This window comes from Gymnoscopelus braueri (genome assembly GCF_963280865.1).
Source record: "Gymnoscopelus braueri genome assembly, chromosome: 3".
Lineage (NCBI taxonomy): Eukaryota > Metazoa > Chordata > Actinopteri > Myctophiformes > Myctophidae > Gymnoscopelus > Gymnoscopelus braueri.
This window is the reverse complement of record NC_137612.1, coordinates 48,472,539-48,491,006: the sequence shown is the minus strand read 5'-3', so window position 1 is coordinate 48,491,006 and position 18,468 is coordinate 48,472,539. Positions and strand designations below refer to the sequence as shown.

At 40.9% G+C, this 18,468-nt stretch overlaps 1 protein-coding gene across 3 annotated transcripts; it reads left to right on the top strand.

The window, feature by feature from the left end:
* The first annotated feature begins 181 nt into the window (after positions 1-181).
* LOC308082739 (RNA-binding protein 39-like) lies at positions 182-18,164 on the top strand. 3 transcript variants are annotated; one of them, XM_080424718.1, is made up of 16 exons: positions 182-304; positions 2,960-3,023; positions 7,018-7,064; positions 7,500-7,587; positions 7,618-7,751; positions 8,764-8,817; positions 8,981-9,098; positions 9,854-10,006; positions 11,441-11,578; positions 11,693-11,758; positions 12,871-13,075; positions 14,184-14,270; positions 15,446-15,719; positions 16,137-16,242; positions 16,463-16,541; positions 17,200-18,164. In XM_080424718.1, the coding sequence occupies exons 2-16, from the start codon at positions 2,973-2,975 to the stop codon at positions 17,301-17,303; spliced, it is 1,704 nt and encodes a 567-aa protein (XP_080280844.1). In that variant the 5' UTR covers positions 182-304; positions 2,960-2,972; the 3' UTR covers positions 17,304-18,164. The 3 variants fall into 3 exon arrangements, with proteins under 3 accessions (XP_080280844.1, XP_080280843.1, XP_080280845.1); XM_080424717.1 differs by having other exon boundaries at positions 7,500-7,751; XM_080424719.1 differs by lacking the exon at positions 182-304 and adding an exon at positions 5,167-5,231 and having other exon boundaries at positions 2,969-3,023; positions 7,500-7,751.
* Positions 18,165-18,468: the final 304 nt, after the last annotated feature.

Sequence of the window (18,468 nt, the reverse complement as noted above, 5' to 3'; positions counted from 1 at the left end):
ACTTATTTTAACCAAAGTAAATCACTTACCCTACCGTTAACTTATTTATTTATTAACACTGGCTCTGACGGCGGGTCTTCAACGGTCTCCTCTCCAGTCTGCAGACGGCAATATGCTATTGGCTGTTGGAAGTCCGAGTCTCGGGGTAGTTGCGTGCCAAATCTCGCGTGAACTCTTTGTAGCTGCATGCGCCATTATTAGAGCACGGAGGTACGCGGGCAACGACGACACGCTGAAGAGACTTTATAACATCTTTCACTTTTAATTGAAACATTTGTTCCTTCTACAAGCGCTTCATATCAAGGTAAATATTATGTCCAGTATTTAGTGACTATAATGATGGGAAAAGCATTGTAATGTTCCGTTAAAACACAGCCAAGGAAAACAAACACTGTTCCTCTGTAGGCCGACGGAGGTCGGTGTTACACTGACACTGGTGACCTGGAGAATTGTGTTTAAATACCGTGAGTCAGATATGTGTTTGGGGGCTTTTAGAGGCTCGTAAAGTGCTTTTTGTATTTATTCATTTTTTTAAAATCTTTTACACCCTTTGACGTTTAAAGCTACGTTAGATCACCTCTGCATTACGCAGATGCAGTGGCCCTTAAAATGATTAATTTCGACGGGAGTTCATGCTAAACAATCGCTGCAGTCACGGAATTCGAAGGGTCACACATGTCTGTGTAACAGCTGAGCTCGCTAGCAAAGATGCTAACGGGTTTAGCAGGGGATATGTGTTTATATTGTATTTAGTTGAATGTTTTGGTGCTTAGCAAGTGGTGAGTTTTATTTAAAATGTATTTTGCTTGTTGGTATCTAATGCAAACAGTCATACGGACTACGGTTTACATTGTGGTGGTTACATGTTTAACATGATATTAATAACATGGTAACATGGATTAAGATGGTACTGAAATGCGTTGGTCCCATTTCTGGCACCAGAACATGAACTAGTTGGTACTGAATGAACATAAAGATGAAAGGTTTCAAGTCCTTCTGTAAAGCAAAGGATGATCTGTTCAGTTTAACTTCCACTACAGGACCACTATTTCTATTCAGTATTAATTCTCATAATATGTTCATTCATTCAGTATTTATTGTCATTCATTAATTAATTAGGTATGCATAGTGTCATAATCATTCATTCAGTATTATTCATTGTCATATTAATTCAGTATTGTGTTTATTAACTCAGTATTCACTGTGGTGATTCTCACAAGCCCTGAAATTAAAACTATATATATAGATCTGAATGTTTATCAAATGGTGTGTGTGTGTGTATATATATATATATATATATATGTATATATATATGTATATATATGTGTGTGTGTGTGTGTGTGTGTGTGTGTGTGTATATATATATATGTATGTATGTATGTATGTATGTATGTATGTATGTATGTATGTATGTATGTGTATATATATATATATATATATATATATATATATATATATATATATATATATATATATATAAAAAACAATAATAATAAAATTGTGTGTGGGTAGTCCTAATTATTCAGAGGCACCTTATACTGTGAGGGTTCATTCTCTAAGTTGCTGTGAGCCAATTCCTTGTTGTTTGGGGGGGGGGGGGTCGTTTATCAGTGAGAACTAATCATAAAACAGGTTTATCAAGCTGTGGGCTGTTACACTGGAACACTTTCAGTAAAAGGCATTGCAATGACTGGGATTAAACAAAACAAAAGGGGGTTTAATTGATTGAATCATTTACGGGTACATTTAGCCTAAAAGGATAACACAAAAGTCTATGCAGGGTCCCCACGGTCATGAAATTCCTGGAAATATTTTGAAATTGAAAAAAAAATAATCCAGTACTGGAAATGTTTGGGAATTGATCAAAGGTCCTGGAATTGATCAAGGGTCCTGGAAAAATATTTGGCTATGCATTGTTTTTGGCTATTGATTTTGTTAATACAAAACATTTTCATAAACATGTATAACATTACACGAAATATGTAACATAAGTAGTTTTTCGCCGAACGGGCTGTGTGATGGCATATATTATTTAAATAAAATAAGTCATACGGATGCCATAATGAGTCTTCCAGTGAGCTATGCCCTGATTTTGCACGAAATTTTGAATGAAATTGTACTATTCTATATTCTATGCTTTATTTTTGCTACACTGCCTATCTTTGGGCATTCTACATACGAGTAAGAGACACATTATTGCGCTGAATGATTGTTATATAGGCCTGGAAATTGGGCTAAATATTCTGGAAAAGTTTTGGAAATTCATTGCTAAAAATGTGTGGGGACCCTGTCTATGTATTCAATTAATCAAAATAGCATAAAAATAACACCAAAATACAAATAAAAAACACTTATGTAGAAAAGGGGGAGGATTTGCAGTGAATGCCATCTCCTTTCTATGGGAAAGGTGAGTTCACCTCCCCTTGTGGACTCCCCACAGATGGATTTTCAGGCCTGTCTTGAAAGAAGCCACATTTTTAAAGGGAGGTGTCGGGGCATTCCACATTTTGGTGGCAGAGTAGTAGAATGAGAACTTTCCCATGTTTGTTCTATAGATGGGTGGTACCAGATTGTTATTGTCGCCCCCTTTAGTATTGTGGCTGTGTGGGTGTCACTCATGTTGGAGAAGTAGTTAGTCAGGTATGAGGGTGAGGGGGGAACGACATTAACATTTATGTAAATTAGACCACCTGGGGGCTTATCAAGTTTTAAAGCTGCTCGGGCCCCAAAGGGGCGGGCCTATGGCTACACAGGACTCCATGCTGATTGCATTGTGACATTCGGTACGTGGTTTGAAGACACCACTCTTCTTGTAACACCACACACGATGGCCAGTCACAGCTTTTAGTTATGCGGTAGAATAAACATTTTCTCTCTTTCTCCCATTTCGGTTGATTTAACCTACTTTCTGAAGCATGTTGTCAAAATTCATAATGAACTAAATTGTGTGTGTTTGTAGATCACTAGGTATCATGGCCGATGACCTGGACATTGAAGCGATGTTGGACGCTCCATATCGGAAGGTGGGTATCCTCACACAGACACCTGTTAATCTACATACAACCAATCGCCGAGCCCCAAGTATTTTTTTAAATGCATCGATAGGTTCACTGAATTATTGTTGCCAAGCAACGAATAACATTCCAGCCTGTAAACGAGGTGTTTCTCAATATCTGTTTTTGTGTTCTCTTGAAATGATTAGACATTGTCTTCAAAGCCCAAATTCAGTTTCAGAATTCAGTACAGAAAAGAGTTCAGATACCACAGGCTTTTAGCTACTTAGGATGCATCACTGTTCTTATCACGGCGACCAGGAATCAATGAGCTTTACATCAACATTTTCATAGAGGTGTGAGAGCATTTGTACACTGTATTTTTTTTTTTTAATTCTGCCTATAAACATATTAATATTTTAAGTCACAAAATCTGTAAAGCCACTTTCATAATAAATAACAGTTGAGGAAATAGTTTTAAACTATTTAGTAAATAATTTGACCCATGAGAGCTATTCCAAGTTGTTTTAGTTACACTTCATAAGTTATTAAACAGGTACAAACTTCTAATCCCAGACGCATTTTTAGAACGTATTAAAGGTAGCGCAAGTAATATTTAGTTAAAATAAGCGTTAAATAGCTCTATAGTCTGATATCATTACTACTATTTGTTCATTGCGAGTGTTTGCTCAGTAACAGGAGTCTGCCTGCCTCCAGCTCTTGTGTAAGCAGAACATTATTTTTCAGGTCAGGATACCAATTTTATCCAATCAGGAGAGAGAACTCTCATAGAAGCTGACACAAAGAAATGAGCAGACAAAATTGAAACCTAAACAACACCATGCATGGCTGACAGCTGTTGTGACAGTCATAAGCACAGAAACACACTGAAATAGCCCAGGCTTCAAATGGTAAAATACAACAGGCCCTGTGGGTTTTCTTTTAGCTGTAGCCTTTGAAAATCTATAGGCCAGCTTGTTGTGAAGTTTATGTAATTTCATTTGTATAACACAATATGCTCAATACGTAGTTTTTTGCTGTGACCATAAAGAGGTTGCTGGTATTGAGAAACACCCGTGGTTTGGAAATGTTACGTTGTTAATGGCAACACAGTGTTAGACCCAGGCCAGGAGTGACCTCACTAAAGTATAAATATGAGTACAGAAGTGCTAATTGTCTTGTAAGCTCCATTAGCAGGGCATGACTAGTGTCTATACCTACTGGTTCTCAACATCAGGTTTGGGGACCACCGTGGTCGAAATGGACCTTACAGATCTGTAACTCTGAGAGCGTACAAATGGAACCAAATCCATTTATACACTCTCAGAGTTACAGTAATACAGATTACAGTGTAGATTGGAGTATCAGTATAGTTAAAGGGGAAATCCACCCATTTTCAATATTTAACTATGTCATTAATATAGCATAAAGGAGTTGTGTGGAAATAAGAAAAAATTAAAAAAAAAATTAACATTGCAAAAAAAATTAACATTGCAAAAAAATTAACATTGCAAATTACACCATGATGAGTCATCACAGTGTAATTTGCAATGTTAATTTTTTTGCAATGTTAATTTTTTTTGCAATGTTAATTTTTTTTTAAATTTTTTCTTATTTCCACACAACTCCTTTATGCTATATTAATGACATAGTTAAATATTGAAAATGGGTGGATTTCCCCTTTAAGTTCAGTGATTCTGAACATTTTTGATTTCAAGGACCCCCAGTTTGATATGCATTAAAGATTAAACCACGGACCCACCATAGTTTATGCATTAAAGATTAAACCACGGACCCACCATAATTTGTTATGCATTAAAGATTAAACCACGGACCCACCATAGTTTGTTATGCATTAAAGATTAAACCACGGACTCACCATTTGATACCATGTATTTATCTCAGTGACATCAATCTACATGGTAAAATCCTCAGTGCTTACTTAACTCAGAGTGTACAAATGGAACCAAGGGTCCATTTGGTTCCATTACATTCTCGGGAGTTAACAGACCCTTAAGGGTCTATTTGTGGACCCCTGACGGTCCCCGGGCCGACCTTGAGAACCAGCGGTGTAGTATGAGCAGACTAATGTTGTTGTGCTTGTGTTGCACATGCTGACTCCGTTTCCTTTTCAGCCTCTGATGAATAAATGCACATCTATCTTTCTTTGTAGACTTGCCTAACGATTTCTCACCTCTACTCCCCTGAATGCCAGTGTGATCTGTCAGAAACATGAAGGTAGTAAAAAAGCCCCCCATCATGCATTGCTCTACTGTGGTCCCCATGGTAACATGACTGTGGTTCCCTTGGTAACTGTAAACTGTTAGGTTGGCCCATGGATTAGCCCAAAGAAAGACCCCCCCTCCCCCCACCCCCCCACCCCAGAAGAAGAATACAGCCTCATGGGAGAGGATAATGATGATAATTAATATTTGGTTAGAAAGCTGTGAGTGCATGGACTGTCTGGGTCTCAGTTGAGCTGTTAAGAAGGTTAATGGTAAGACAACGTTACACTGCGTGATTCATTCTAGTTTAGCCCAGAGCTGCAACAATCCATTATTTTCTGGATAGATTCCTTTTTTGAATAATCAAATAATTGAGAATCACGTTTTTGGATAAAACACCTATATCAACGAATTGACGAACACTAATCTATGTCTGTATATATTCAATTCAAAGTAGTGAAGTCTAGAAATAATTCATAATAATCGGACACACAAAAGAAGTCCCCCATTATGTTTAATAATGGACTATCCCTCCCCCTCGCTCGCAAAATTGAAGTGACGAGCAACTGAAAAGTTTTTGTTTTACAGATGCTGTGAAAAAATGGCAAAATCAAAGATATTTTATTTATTTATTTGGTATTAAATTGATTAGTTAAATTACAGCTACAGCCGTAGTTTTATCGCAAGTGCAGAACAGAGAAAAGGCCAGATTGTTAAGAGATTACGTCGGCCAGAACGTGTCAGGCCTCACCAAGCCATTGTGTCTCCCTTTTAAGCACTCGGCAGGGACGCAAGATGGCATAACCCATTATGACCAACACCCTACAGCGTCTGAGGTAAAACCATTGAGTAATGTGGGTGCAGAACCACACAGTTTTACACAACTGGGATGCAGAATCAAATGGCACAATGAAGTGACATGTGGACTCTGGTGTTACTGGCACCTGAAGCTGTTTAAACCACATGAACCCTAGCGTCCATATTCTGGGCGTGTCATCACAGGCGAACATTTGCCAAAAATAGCAGATCTACAAGCTCACAACACGTCGCTTTGTGAGCTTGTAGATCGGCTATTTTTGGTGAAGAGATTTGGTTTAGAGGGGGAAAACGGAGGGTATCAAGAATAGACCCCTGGTGAACCCCGGTCAATGAAGTACGTACTGTATATATAGGGTGCAAGTGGTTTTTAGAGAACATTGACCAAGCAGTCTGTATGTCGGACTGCTTTACATCACAGGATGTAGGTTTTGTTTCTGCCGGGTGTCGTAGTCATTGTGGAAAAACAACCTCTCACTGTCAGAAGGGGGATGTGTGCTGGGGGTCTTACATTAAAAGCCTTATTGTAGCCACAGAGATGAGTTAGCTCAGTCATGGTGGTGTGTGTTGTAAAGGTGAGACTCGGTTGAAGTGACTGACTCCCTGTCTGCTTCAGGGCCGCTCAGAGGACTCGCCACAACAGCAGCAACCGCAGCGGCCTGGAGATGTCTGAGTGGGCTGGAGCGTGGAGCGTTGGGCCTCTCCACTGCTGGAGCTCTCAGCTGGGCCGCAGTCCCAGCTGTAGCCTGGGGACTGAACGCAGGGCCTGACTGTGTGTGACTTAATGTGGGACGTTTGACCCTGACTTGACACTTTTTAAGACTCTTTGACCGTAGATCTAAGACCCCCTCCCCTCCTCCCCTAACTGTGTTTTTGAACAAGATTTATGATTTAATGCCTTTTATATTCTCTCCACCCCCCCTCCCCTTTCTCTGACAACGTGAATGTTTCCTCTTCATGCTGTTCTCTGTCGACACCCATAGGACGACAAGAACCTCAGTCCTAATGGACAAGAACACAGCTCCAAGAGGTAAAGACACACTCCATCACACAACACCACAGTACCAGAGCCCCACCGATGACCGATTGTTGGGTCTGACTCTGATACTTTGTCAAAAACTGCTAAACTTTCTAATCGATACATTTTGATTGAAGTGTTAGAGATCATTTAACTTTTTAAGCAACCAATGAAAATAAACAAATACATTGTTGGATAAAAAGATCTACCCATAAACAGAATTTTATGTAACCACTCAAAGATTTTTGAATTTGGCTACAATGACATGCCCAAATTAGGGACGGCAGATTGAAAGTGGTTAAAAATCAGGACACATTGGCTGCATAATTTCCAGTATCGGAAAAAAATAGTGAAATAGTGGTCGATATATCGGTCGGGCTCTACACTGTAAAAACATCAGTAGCAGAAGCAGTAATACAGCTTGTGAATGAAACGTTGCACCTCCAGGAAGAAGAGAAGCCGCAGTCGTAGCCGAGACAAGAAGCGGAGCAAGAGCAGAGAGAGGAGCAGAGACCGGAAGAGTGGTCACGACAAGGGTGGTCACGACAAGGGTGGTCACGACAAGAGTGGACACGACAAGAGTGGACACGACAGGAAGAGGAGCAGAAGCAGAGAACGCAAGAAGAGCAGAGGACGCAAGAGTCGCTCCAAGAGCCGAGAGCGCACTGGGAGATACCGAGACCACCACAAGCCCGCCTTGTAAGTACTGTACCTGTCTATGGAGACCACCACAAGTCCGCCTTGCTCCTGAGCTTGTGGATTGACTATTTTTGGTTAAGAGATTTAGTGGGAAAAAAGTACAGACCCCTAGGGGACCCCGTTCAAAGAAGTATATAGGGATTAAAGGGATAGTTCACCCCCAATTTTTTTTTCCTATTGATTACTCACCCCATGGAGCCTTGAATTCATGGAGATTTTTTTTTGTTGCATTCCTAAGCCTATTTAATGACCGGCAGAAAGATGCTAATGTCTCCACTCCCATGTTATCAGATTTAGAAAAACACATCTAGCTCGGATTTCTTCTCCCAGAGTGCGTTTCTTTGTGAAAACAAGCCATATTCAACGGCCGATTATAACAGAATGGACGATCGCGGTAAAAAATGTTTTGTTCCGGTGAATAGACAAGACACAACGTGGCTACCGCGGCCCTCCGTAGATCCTCAAAATAAGGTGAAAATGCTGGTGAATGAATGAATTAATACCTGGCAGAGACTGTGTTAAGCGGGCTACATTCCGTAGTGTATAAACTGGAATATCGGCATCATGAAACCTGCAGGGGTTTGGAAAATTACTGCTGTGCTGTATCTTGTTTTTTTATTTCATTTTTCTATACTTTAAAATGTTTCATTACATTTTCCATTAATGTGCTTCTACATATATCAGCTTATTTAATGTGTAGAATCAAGTGAGTGCCACAGCCAAAATTCATTGTAAAAAAAAAAGTGCTTAGGAGCCGAGATGCAGCCTTTTTCAGTAAGAAGAGTGAAAGGAGCAGAATCTTTTCAAATCATGATATATTGAGTTCTGAACATTTTTTTTTTTTTTTTTACGTCTTAGACGTCCAGTGGCACTCGGGGCTTTTATTAACGGACGTCTTAGACGTCCAGTAGCACTGAATGAGTTAACGGATGAATACAAATATAACAGTCAATGTACCTGTGACTCTTTAAAATGTGACTCTGTCTTTCTGTCTGTCTGTCTGTCTGTCCAGTCGTAAGAGGTCCAGGAGTCGTAGTCCGTTCAGAAAAGACAAGAGTCCAATCAGGTGAGTTCAGAGTTGATCATAAATACATTGGACCTTTATTGATCCCTGTGGTGAAATTCATGTGTCCTATAAGTATAAAATACTGTTGTATTGATGAAAAAATAATTCTACTCTTAAGTACCCATACACAAGATAAAAAATAATGATTGTGTGTGTAAAACAGGCAGCCAATAGACAACCTGACTCCAGAGGAGAGGGATGCCAGGACTGTGTTCTGTATGCAGCTGGCTGCAAGGATACGACCCCGTGACTTGGAAGAGTTCTTCTCTGCTGTAGGAAAGGTTAGTCAACTAGTTAAACTACTAGTTAGTCAGCAGGTTAAATATACAGACAGGTTAAATGGCAGGTGGGGTCTTTGTCACTGTCTATATTAGTGACTCTTACTGATGGGGAGAGTAGTGCTGAGAGAGCATGTTCTCAGTCATGTGATACTTTCTCCTGGTAAAGCAGCTGGTGACTCATCAGAGGAGATATGTAGCTGTCTTCTGATGATTTTTTTTGGATTTATTTATTCGCACAATACAAATAGTACAAAGGCAACATTATTAAAACACAGAAATACGTGCAGGTGAGAAAGGAAACCCATATAGGGCTTATAAGCTTCTCACCTAAAATAATAAACAAGTAGTAAGACTAAACATAGTAATCAAACATGAGACACGACAAACGACAAGTACCTTGTGTGCAGTTGAATGTGTGGGTGCGTGTGTCTGTGTGTTGAGTGTGTGTGTCTTCTGAGGACATCAATAGAGGTTAGCAGACATGTTGTACAGTCCATCGTTCATTCAAGAGGAATTGGCAGTACGACTAGGAGAAAAGCCGGGTAACGACCTGCAGCAGAGTGTGTCAATAGGGCGGGACTTCTGTTTGTATGCATAGGTAATGTAAACAGATCTGCAAAGCATCAATGTAACTTTCTTGGGTGGTATTTCCGGTTAGACACTCACAGTAGCAGGTCTTGAGTTTAACCTGTCACTGTTTTACCGTTTTAATTCTGTTGTGGTAATTAATCAAATGTTTTGGTGTCGGTTTTCAGGTGCGTGACGTGAGGATGATCTCGGACAGGAACTCTCGCAGGTCAAAGGGCATCGCCTACATTGAGTTTGTGGAGGCCAACTCAGTCCCCCTGGCCATTGGCCTGTCTGGACAGAGACTTCTGGGAGTGCCCATCATAGTACAAGCCTCACAGGTACATATGACCCACACAACACTCTGTAGACCTCTGACAGCATGAAATTATACTGCATATTTTGAGATGCATAATATTGCAGGTTCAAACTGTAAACCATGAAGGTATTTTATCATGTGTCTGGCAATATGCCATAAAGTTGTAGGCTAACTGTCACATACTGACACTACAGTGCATTTGATTCACACATAGGAGGTGATTAGTAGCTCATCTATTGAAAAGCTATGATTTTATCTCTTGAGATGCAGTACACAGACGATAATTATGCAGTCTTTTTTTGTGATTCTCAATGCGATGCAAGAGAGCGGTCTAGCCAACATCAACTCGGGACTTCTGAATCGCTGCCCTCCACACTCCTGTCTAGTATGAGGGTCCTATGCTCTGCAGTGTTGTTAGCTCCGCTGTCGCACCACAGTGCATCTACGTAGTTGGTGCGCTTCTTGCCTTTCCTGGCTGTGCCCTGGTTTGGGTCTCCCACATTGCCAGTTTGCTCGCCACTAGTTAAGGGTGCTTGACGCAGTGCCCTGCTAGCCTCATCCTTCTCTCTCTCCATGTGACACCTAGTGCAATTCGTAGCATTCTTGTGTAGACTCCATCCAGGACCCTTTCCTGTTGTGCTGTGAGGGTCCATGTCTCAGCCCCATACAGCAGTATGGGACTCCACTGTAGCTACGAACAGCCGCATCTTGAGGTCTTCTCCCATGTCAGATTTCCACACTGTCCTCATCCCATGCAGGGTATTCCAGGCAAGTGCCCTCCGTACGTTCAGGTCCTGTTCCTTTGAAGCAGTCCAGGCCCGAGATATTTAAAGTCCTCAACTGCCTCGAGCGCTGTCCCGTTGGCAGTGGCATTGGTTTTGTCCTTCTTGTTAACTGTCAATACTACTTTCTCTACAATGTTTTCTTGGCCTTGAGCTTGAGGCCGATCTTCCTGCACTCCATTTCTACTGCCAGAGGTAGTTCCCTTCCTTTCTCTGCTATATCCGAGACTATGGCAATGTCATCTGCGTAGTCACGGCAGTAATCATGATGTGGTGTACTCGCCTGAACTTCTTCTGGATCAGCGTGAACCCCAGTGCTTCCTCCCTGCCACTGATTGCGAGTCTCAGGGCGTGGTCCATCGCTATAATGAACTGGAAGGGGGCCATAGTGTCACCCTGTAGGACGCCCGCTAGAATCTCAAAGTCTTTGTCACCGTCGTTGGTACTTATTGAATGTGTGATCAGAGGCAGATGAGAATTTATTGACCAGGGTTGCGAGGTCTGCATGACAAAACCAGCCCAGTGGCTAATAAACACTAGCCAGTCCAATGGAAATAAAACCAGCCCAATACCACTGCTTTCAAAGTCTTAACAAAATTGCCAAATATATGGGTATTTACAAAGTAACATCATTCAATGATAAAAACATGCAATTTGACTGTGTGTGTCTCCAGGCAGAGAAGAACAGAGCAGCAGCCATGGCTAATAACCTTCAGAAAGGCAGTACAGGTCCAATGAGGCTGTATATCGGTTCACTGCACTTCAACATCACTGAGGACATGCTGAAAGGAATATTTGAACCTTTTGGACGGGTATGCGCGCATACACACACACACACACACACACACACACACACGAATACTCTAATAGTTTACATTATGTATGATTGTTCAGTGTGTCAGTGACCTTTGACCTCGTGTTTTCAGATTGAGAGCATCCAGCTGATGATGGACAGCGAGACATCACGTTCTAAAGGCTACGGCTTCATCACTGTGAGTCTTCATCACTTTCATCAATACTTATTGAACTTATTTTCTTGGTAGCACTGGTGCTCCCAACAATTCTTTATATATGTGATTTCTTTTTTTCCTTTTATTGATAAACACCAATATATAGTTTAGAAGTAACATTAAAATGGTGAAAGTAGCCTTAAAACACACGGTAGGCCACCACTGGGGATTTATGTAGTGTCCTGCGTCCAGGATTTAAAACCTTTTTGTCCTGGCTGTCTGTTCCTCATCCATCCATCTCTTCACTGAGACATTGAAGGTCTCCAGAGAACGACCCTCTACACTGATTCCAATCACATCTACAACTGTGTTTATAGCCCATTTGTTTGATATAATGGAAATTCACTATAGTGACCTAAATAATATTGCCATAAGTTAATGTCATCACACAATGAAGGCAATGGTAGAAAGTGTGTGCATCTGTGCAGACATGAAGCATAGAATAAACAGAGTGCCTGTAGAAACGTGAGAGAAGAGGAAAAACTAAGCCTCTCATTCACAATGTTCCTTTCTACAATCGTCTTAATTTCTCAACATACTTGACACACGGTGCAGCAACTTCTCTGCTCCATTGTCAATGAGTAAACTATCCCCACGCTACATAGCACCAGAGCGTGCCTACTACTGACTGGCACATTTTTTCTGACTGGCAGGGGAAGAGAGCTCTAGTTTTGATTCACCCAATGTCCAGTTTTGTTTGCACCAGAAGAATAATTTCTAATTCGCACTCGCACGAATGCTCCCAATTATAGTTTGAGCTCACACAGATTAAATGTTGGGATATTTTGCAACCAAAGCGGTCACAATGTCGAGCCCTGTATTTCAGGGTTTGAACATGTAGGTGAATATTTGTTTGTAAGGTTATTGTAAGCGGTTATGAATTATGAGGTAAATGGTGCATATTTAAATATGAAGTTCATGAATTGTTAATGAGTTACAGTTGTGTAAAGGTGAATCTGCGTTTATAATTGGAGGTTATAGGCTGAGTGAAAGTGTGTGTTGTGTATCGTTTTCAGACTGAGTGTGTGTGTGTTGTGTGTGTTGTGTATCAGTTTTCAGACTCTTGAGAGTGTGTGTGTGCTGTTGTGTATCAGTTTTCAGACTCGGAGTGTGCTAAGAAAGCTCTAGAACAGCTCAATGGCTTTGAACTTGCGGGGCGACCCATGAAGGTGGGACATGTGACCGAGAGGACGGACGGCTCCGCCGCATCTTCCTTCCTGGACTCGGATGAACTGGAACGCACCGGCATAGACCTGGGCACTACTGGAAGACTGCAGCTGATGGCTAGACTGGCTGAGGGTTAGTATACTGGTTAGGGTTGACCTTGAGGAACCGGAATCAGTTTCACTCCACCGGTTTACCAGACTGTCAGAGCTGGTATGTAGACTTCACGTCTGCTATCGCAATTACAATACTGGTGGTTCTCAAATGATTTAGTTTCAAGGACCACCATATCTCTGAGAGTGTACAAATGGAACCAAATGGACCCGTTTGTACGCTCTCAGAGTTACAGACCTGTAAGCCATTTGGAACACCCTCAAGTAACCCAGTGGGTCCCTGGACCTCACTTTGAGAACCACTATAATAATTAATTTGTATCCACTATGTGTATGATTATTATAAAAATTACAATGAAGGCTAAAATTATATAGATTTCGTTAAAGGGAACTAATAAGGAATCGGCGTGTCAGAACGTTCAGAGGCAATCGTTAAGGAACCTGGAAACGTTAAAATCCTTACGGATCCCACCCCTAATACTGGTTAGTTATCATTGCTGTTGGGTGGAAACCTTGCATGTCCAAAACCGTTACTTTTCAGGAAAAAAAATTACCTGTGTTCTATTGGATCCTATATAGTTATTTAGTCACAAGCTCTCGTTAATACTTTTCATTGGTTACAAATTTATAAAACACTCAAAACCACAAAATGTTGCTATTTTATTATGGCATTAATTTACTAAAACATTAAACGTTATGGATATTCAAGGATTCTGCCTGGGCAATGGTACACTGGTTAGATTGGCATAGACGTGGAGACTACAGGTGACGGCCAGACTGGCTGAGGGTTAGTGTACTGGCTAGTTATACCTGTATGTGGACTAGTGTATTCTAATAAGTATACTGGTTTGTAAACTGGGTTTACAGAGACCGTAGACTGGGGAATTATACTGGATTATTGTACTGTAGTATGGTCCTATACTGTTCAGGGCAGCAAGTTGTAATGGGTAAACTATGTTCTTAGTATTATATTGCTGTCTTCCTGAATAAACCCTGTGTGCTGTAGGTACAGATTAAACTGGATGTGTTGTAGGTACAGATTTAACTGTGTGTGTGTGTGTATTGTAGGTACAGATTAAACTGTGTGTTGTAGGTACAGATTTAACTGTGCGTGTGTGTGTGTATTGTAGGTACAGGTCTCCAGATGCCACCTGCAGCACAACAGGCCTTGCAGATGAGTGGAGCGATCGCTTTAGGAGCTATGGCTGCTGTGTCAGGTACATACACTACATACATAACTGTACATACTGTACCAGTGACATCATCGGTAGGCAGGTTTGGACATTTCAAACAAGATCTTAAATTTTTATTAATAAGAGAACAATGGCTTCTATTATAGCGTGATAACTTTCCAGGGATAGAAAGCCTGCAGTTTCTATTACCCTTGGATTACTCATTGATGATGTCACTGGTATGCTCGTTTCTGAACTGTCCACAGACCAGCTCTGAGACACAGACTGTAGTAGACAGAAATGGTGCCATACTATAAAGTAGTGGGTGAAGTGGTTCTTTACAGTCGAGCTGAAATGTCAAAGGTTTTGTTAACCCTTGTAAAGCAAATCCTCAGTTCCTTCTTTTTCTCCATTTTCTTAAATTCTTATATCAAAATCCAATCGTGATTTCTACATGAAACAACACCCCCCAACATTCTGAAACACGTTTAACACATTGACTGCCAATCACGTAGATCTACGCGAACCGCTTTAAAGCCGCCACGTGCCAATCGCGTAGATCTACGTGAAGTGAAAAAAAAATGTTTTTTTTTAAATTTCAAGGAGATATGATTAGTTGAAGATCTAGACTCCTATCCACTTCCTTGTTAACTTAAAACTTAAAAATGCTGTATTTCGGCTCCTGAGTACTTTTTTTTTCCAATGAAAAACTCTGGCACTGGCTAAAAAAATATGAAAATAATTCTGGCAGTTAATGTGTTAAAGCTAAACGGTACTCTAACATATGTTTCTGAAAAACATTTGAGGCAAGAAATAGGCAATGCTGTAGACAAACCTTTTTTGGTATGTTTTTCTTTGTGGTCTGAGGTCACCTCTGGTGGGGGTAGTTTCCATGCCAGGTGGGTGGAAGACGTGGAGAGAGAGCAGGTGTCCATCCCTGGAGGTTGCAAAGCTCCTTGTGATTCAACCCCTCCCCCATCGGTGTCATTGGTTGCGACTTGTGCTCCTCGCCGCTCAGTGTTGTCATGAAACCGAAGTTAGATACTTGCAAAATACCATTTCAGCTTGACTTTAAAACCTTACCCTGATTCACAGTATTGTCATAATCAGTGTAAGATTAGCATATTAATGTGTATGTAAACTGTTTGTGTAAATGATTATTTAGGCAGTATTTTAACTCATGTTTGTGTGTGTGTGTGTGTGTGTGTGTGTGTGTGTAGCTGCCATGAACCAAGGTATGAACCCAGGTATGAACCAAGGCATGAACCAAGGCATGAACATGGCCAACATGAACATGGCCAACATGGGCAACATGAACATGGCCAACATGGGCAACATGAACATGGGCAACATGAATATGAACAACATGAACTCTGCCATGAACTCTGCTATGAATTCTGCCATGAACTCCGCAATGAACTCTGCAATGAACCTGCCGTCTCAACCTCTGGCCACACACTGCTTCCAGCTGTCCAACATGTTCAACCCCAACAAGTACGTATCCACCCGTCTGTCTGTTTGCGTCTGAAGCCTGATTGATACTAGGTTGCACGACGGCATTGTGCGGGAAAAACAGCCGACCTACAAGCTCACAAAGCGCTGGGAACGCGACCCTTTGTGAACTTGTGGGTCGGCTGTTTTTGGCACGTGACACCGTTGTGACGGAGCATACATTAGGTCTGTCTACATGTCCCTCTACCTATGTGTTGAGTGTCGAACGACACGTCTCACGACGAAAGTGACTTCAAAGCAACTTGTAGCGTACCTCTAGAAAAATGTGTGGTTGCAGACACTTCTTAAAATGTTGCATACTCTGATTGGTTGGAAAGACATGTCTGTCTAAGTGTGTATATGTGTACCTGTCTCCGTGTAGCTGTCATAGTAACATCTACCTGTTTGTGTGTGTTTCAGTGAGTCTGCTCCAGGGTGGGATGTGGACATCCAGCATGATGTCATAGAGGAGTGTAACAAACATGGAGGGGTGATTCATATCTATGTGGACATGAACTCCACTGAGGTACGCAACCTACTGATGACCTGACAAGCCATGACTTTTTTTTTTTAATACATTTTTCATTGGTGCTCATGGTGGTGCCATACCATTTGGTTCAGATTGAACATGGGTCATACACTGAGTTCCAGACCCCTGGGGGTCCCCGGAACCCACGTTGAGAACCAGTGCACTCGTCGACTATTCAGTGAAACCTCTAACATGGATGTGTTGTATTGTTTTCCAGGGTAATGTCTATGTGAAGTGTCCCACAATTCCTTCTGCCATGGCAGCCGTTAACGGCTTACATGGGCGCTTCTTTGCTGGTAAGACCTCCCATAATATACCATCCAACATAAGCTTTAACCACTAACCTCCTATATCAATGGAATATTTCATTTTACAATCTTCATTTATTGTATGAAGAGCAGCCTGTTGACCACTGAGATAGATTGACCGTAAACCTTCAGACAGTGCACGCATACATATTATTAATAATAATACAGATGTATATGAAATAAATACAGTGAATGACACCATCGGTGTATAATAATCTCAGATAGTACAGTCATCTCGGTACAACAAGACTCAATCTACAGTATATATCATTGCTGTCAGGCAGAAACCTTGTATCTCTTTCAATCTTTTTAATGTTTTTAAATGCATTTTATGCCCTATTTTATACTTGTTCAACGTTAGCAGCCAATCTACAAGTACACAACATGTCGTTGTGACGTGTTGTAAACTTGTCGATCTGCTATTTTGGCAATTTCTTGAACATTTTTATATTTTGAATTGTTTTTGACATGCCCAAAATAAGGAAACCAGGATTCAAAGTGGTTAAGTGTTAGTGGGTTTTATAATTGGATATTGAACTAATGAAAAGCATTAACGAGAGCTTGTGACTAAATAACTACATTGGATCCATTGGAATACTGTTCAGGAGTGTTTCTTTTGAATAATGTTTCATATTTGTGTTTGCAGGCAAGATGATCACTGCTTCATACGTACCTCTGCCAACCTATCACAACCTGTTCCCCGACTCTGTCACAGCCACTCAGCTCCTCATCCCGCCCCAACGACGGTGATCTTACCTGTAAAATCCCACTGGCCCGCACAACCATTGGACACTGGACTTATGAGCCCCCCCTTTTCTTTTTTTTGGTTCCTATTGGCTGATTCCTCTGACTGACAGTTTGTGGGTGTTGATTTTTAATATTTTTTTCCTGGGGGAGAGGAAGTAGTTTATGTCACTTCCTGTTTTTAATGCTTAAGTCTTCTCTCCCCTCACAACTTTCTAGAGGACACACACACACGCGCACACACACACACACGTTTGTATCACTATACTTGTGAGGACAAACATTTTAGGATGTCATCTAAAATAGCTGAAAATATTCTAGAAATAGACAAACAATTGCTGATCATGAGCTCATCGTGAGCTATTTTACAGTGCGCGACACTGGTGCCCAACTACGTATAAATCGGAATAACTCCCAATGCCAACCCCTAAACCTTCTGGTGGGGACATTTGGCCCCCACAAGAATAGTTATGCATGCACACACACACACACACACACACACACACACACACACACACACACACACACACACACACACACACACACACACACACACGGGTGGGAGTTGTTTAGTATTTTGGTTGTGTGGCTCCGGAACCATTTCCTGTTTTTTGTAAATTGTCTTCAGTTGTATTTCTCGTTTGTGCTCGTTAGTGGCGCTGGGCGGAGCCAGCAGCAGGCCCGCCCATATTGTCGTCCAATGATTAAGCTCCATGAGCTCCTCAGAGGCTGGCAGTCCAGAGGAAGATGATGAAGAAGATAATGTCGCGATGGTTTAATTGCGTTGTTGATCGGTATTTAACGATCTGTTTTCTAATCAAGTGTTTTATTTTGTAAAAATCCTTGATTAAATTTTATTTTAAAGTCTGACTTGTTTAATTAAGTATAACAATCAAATCATTTAAAAAACTATAAGTGTAATACTTTTATGAATGTATTTCTGATGTCATTTCAATGAGGAAGGTTCACATAATGTACATATTATAAATATTTAATTGAACCATATGGGGTAGCTAAAGATTTTTTCCTAAATGTATACATTTAGTTTCAGATAATAGATGAAGGGCTGCGTGGGTCCGTAATTATGTCAAAACTGAGAACAGATGCAGTGTCAGGACAAGACTTAAAAGTTCCTTTCCTTTGTAGACGTCACAGTGGAAAAAAATAAGGC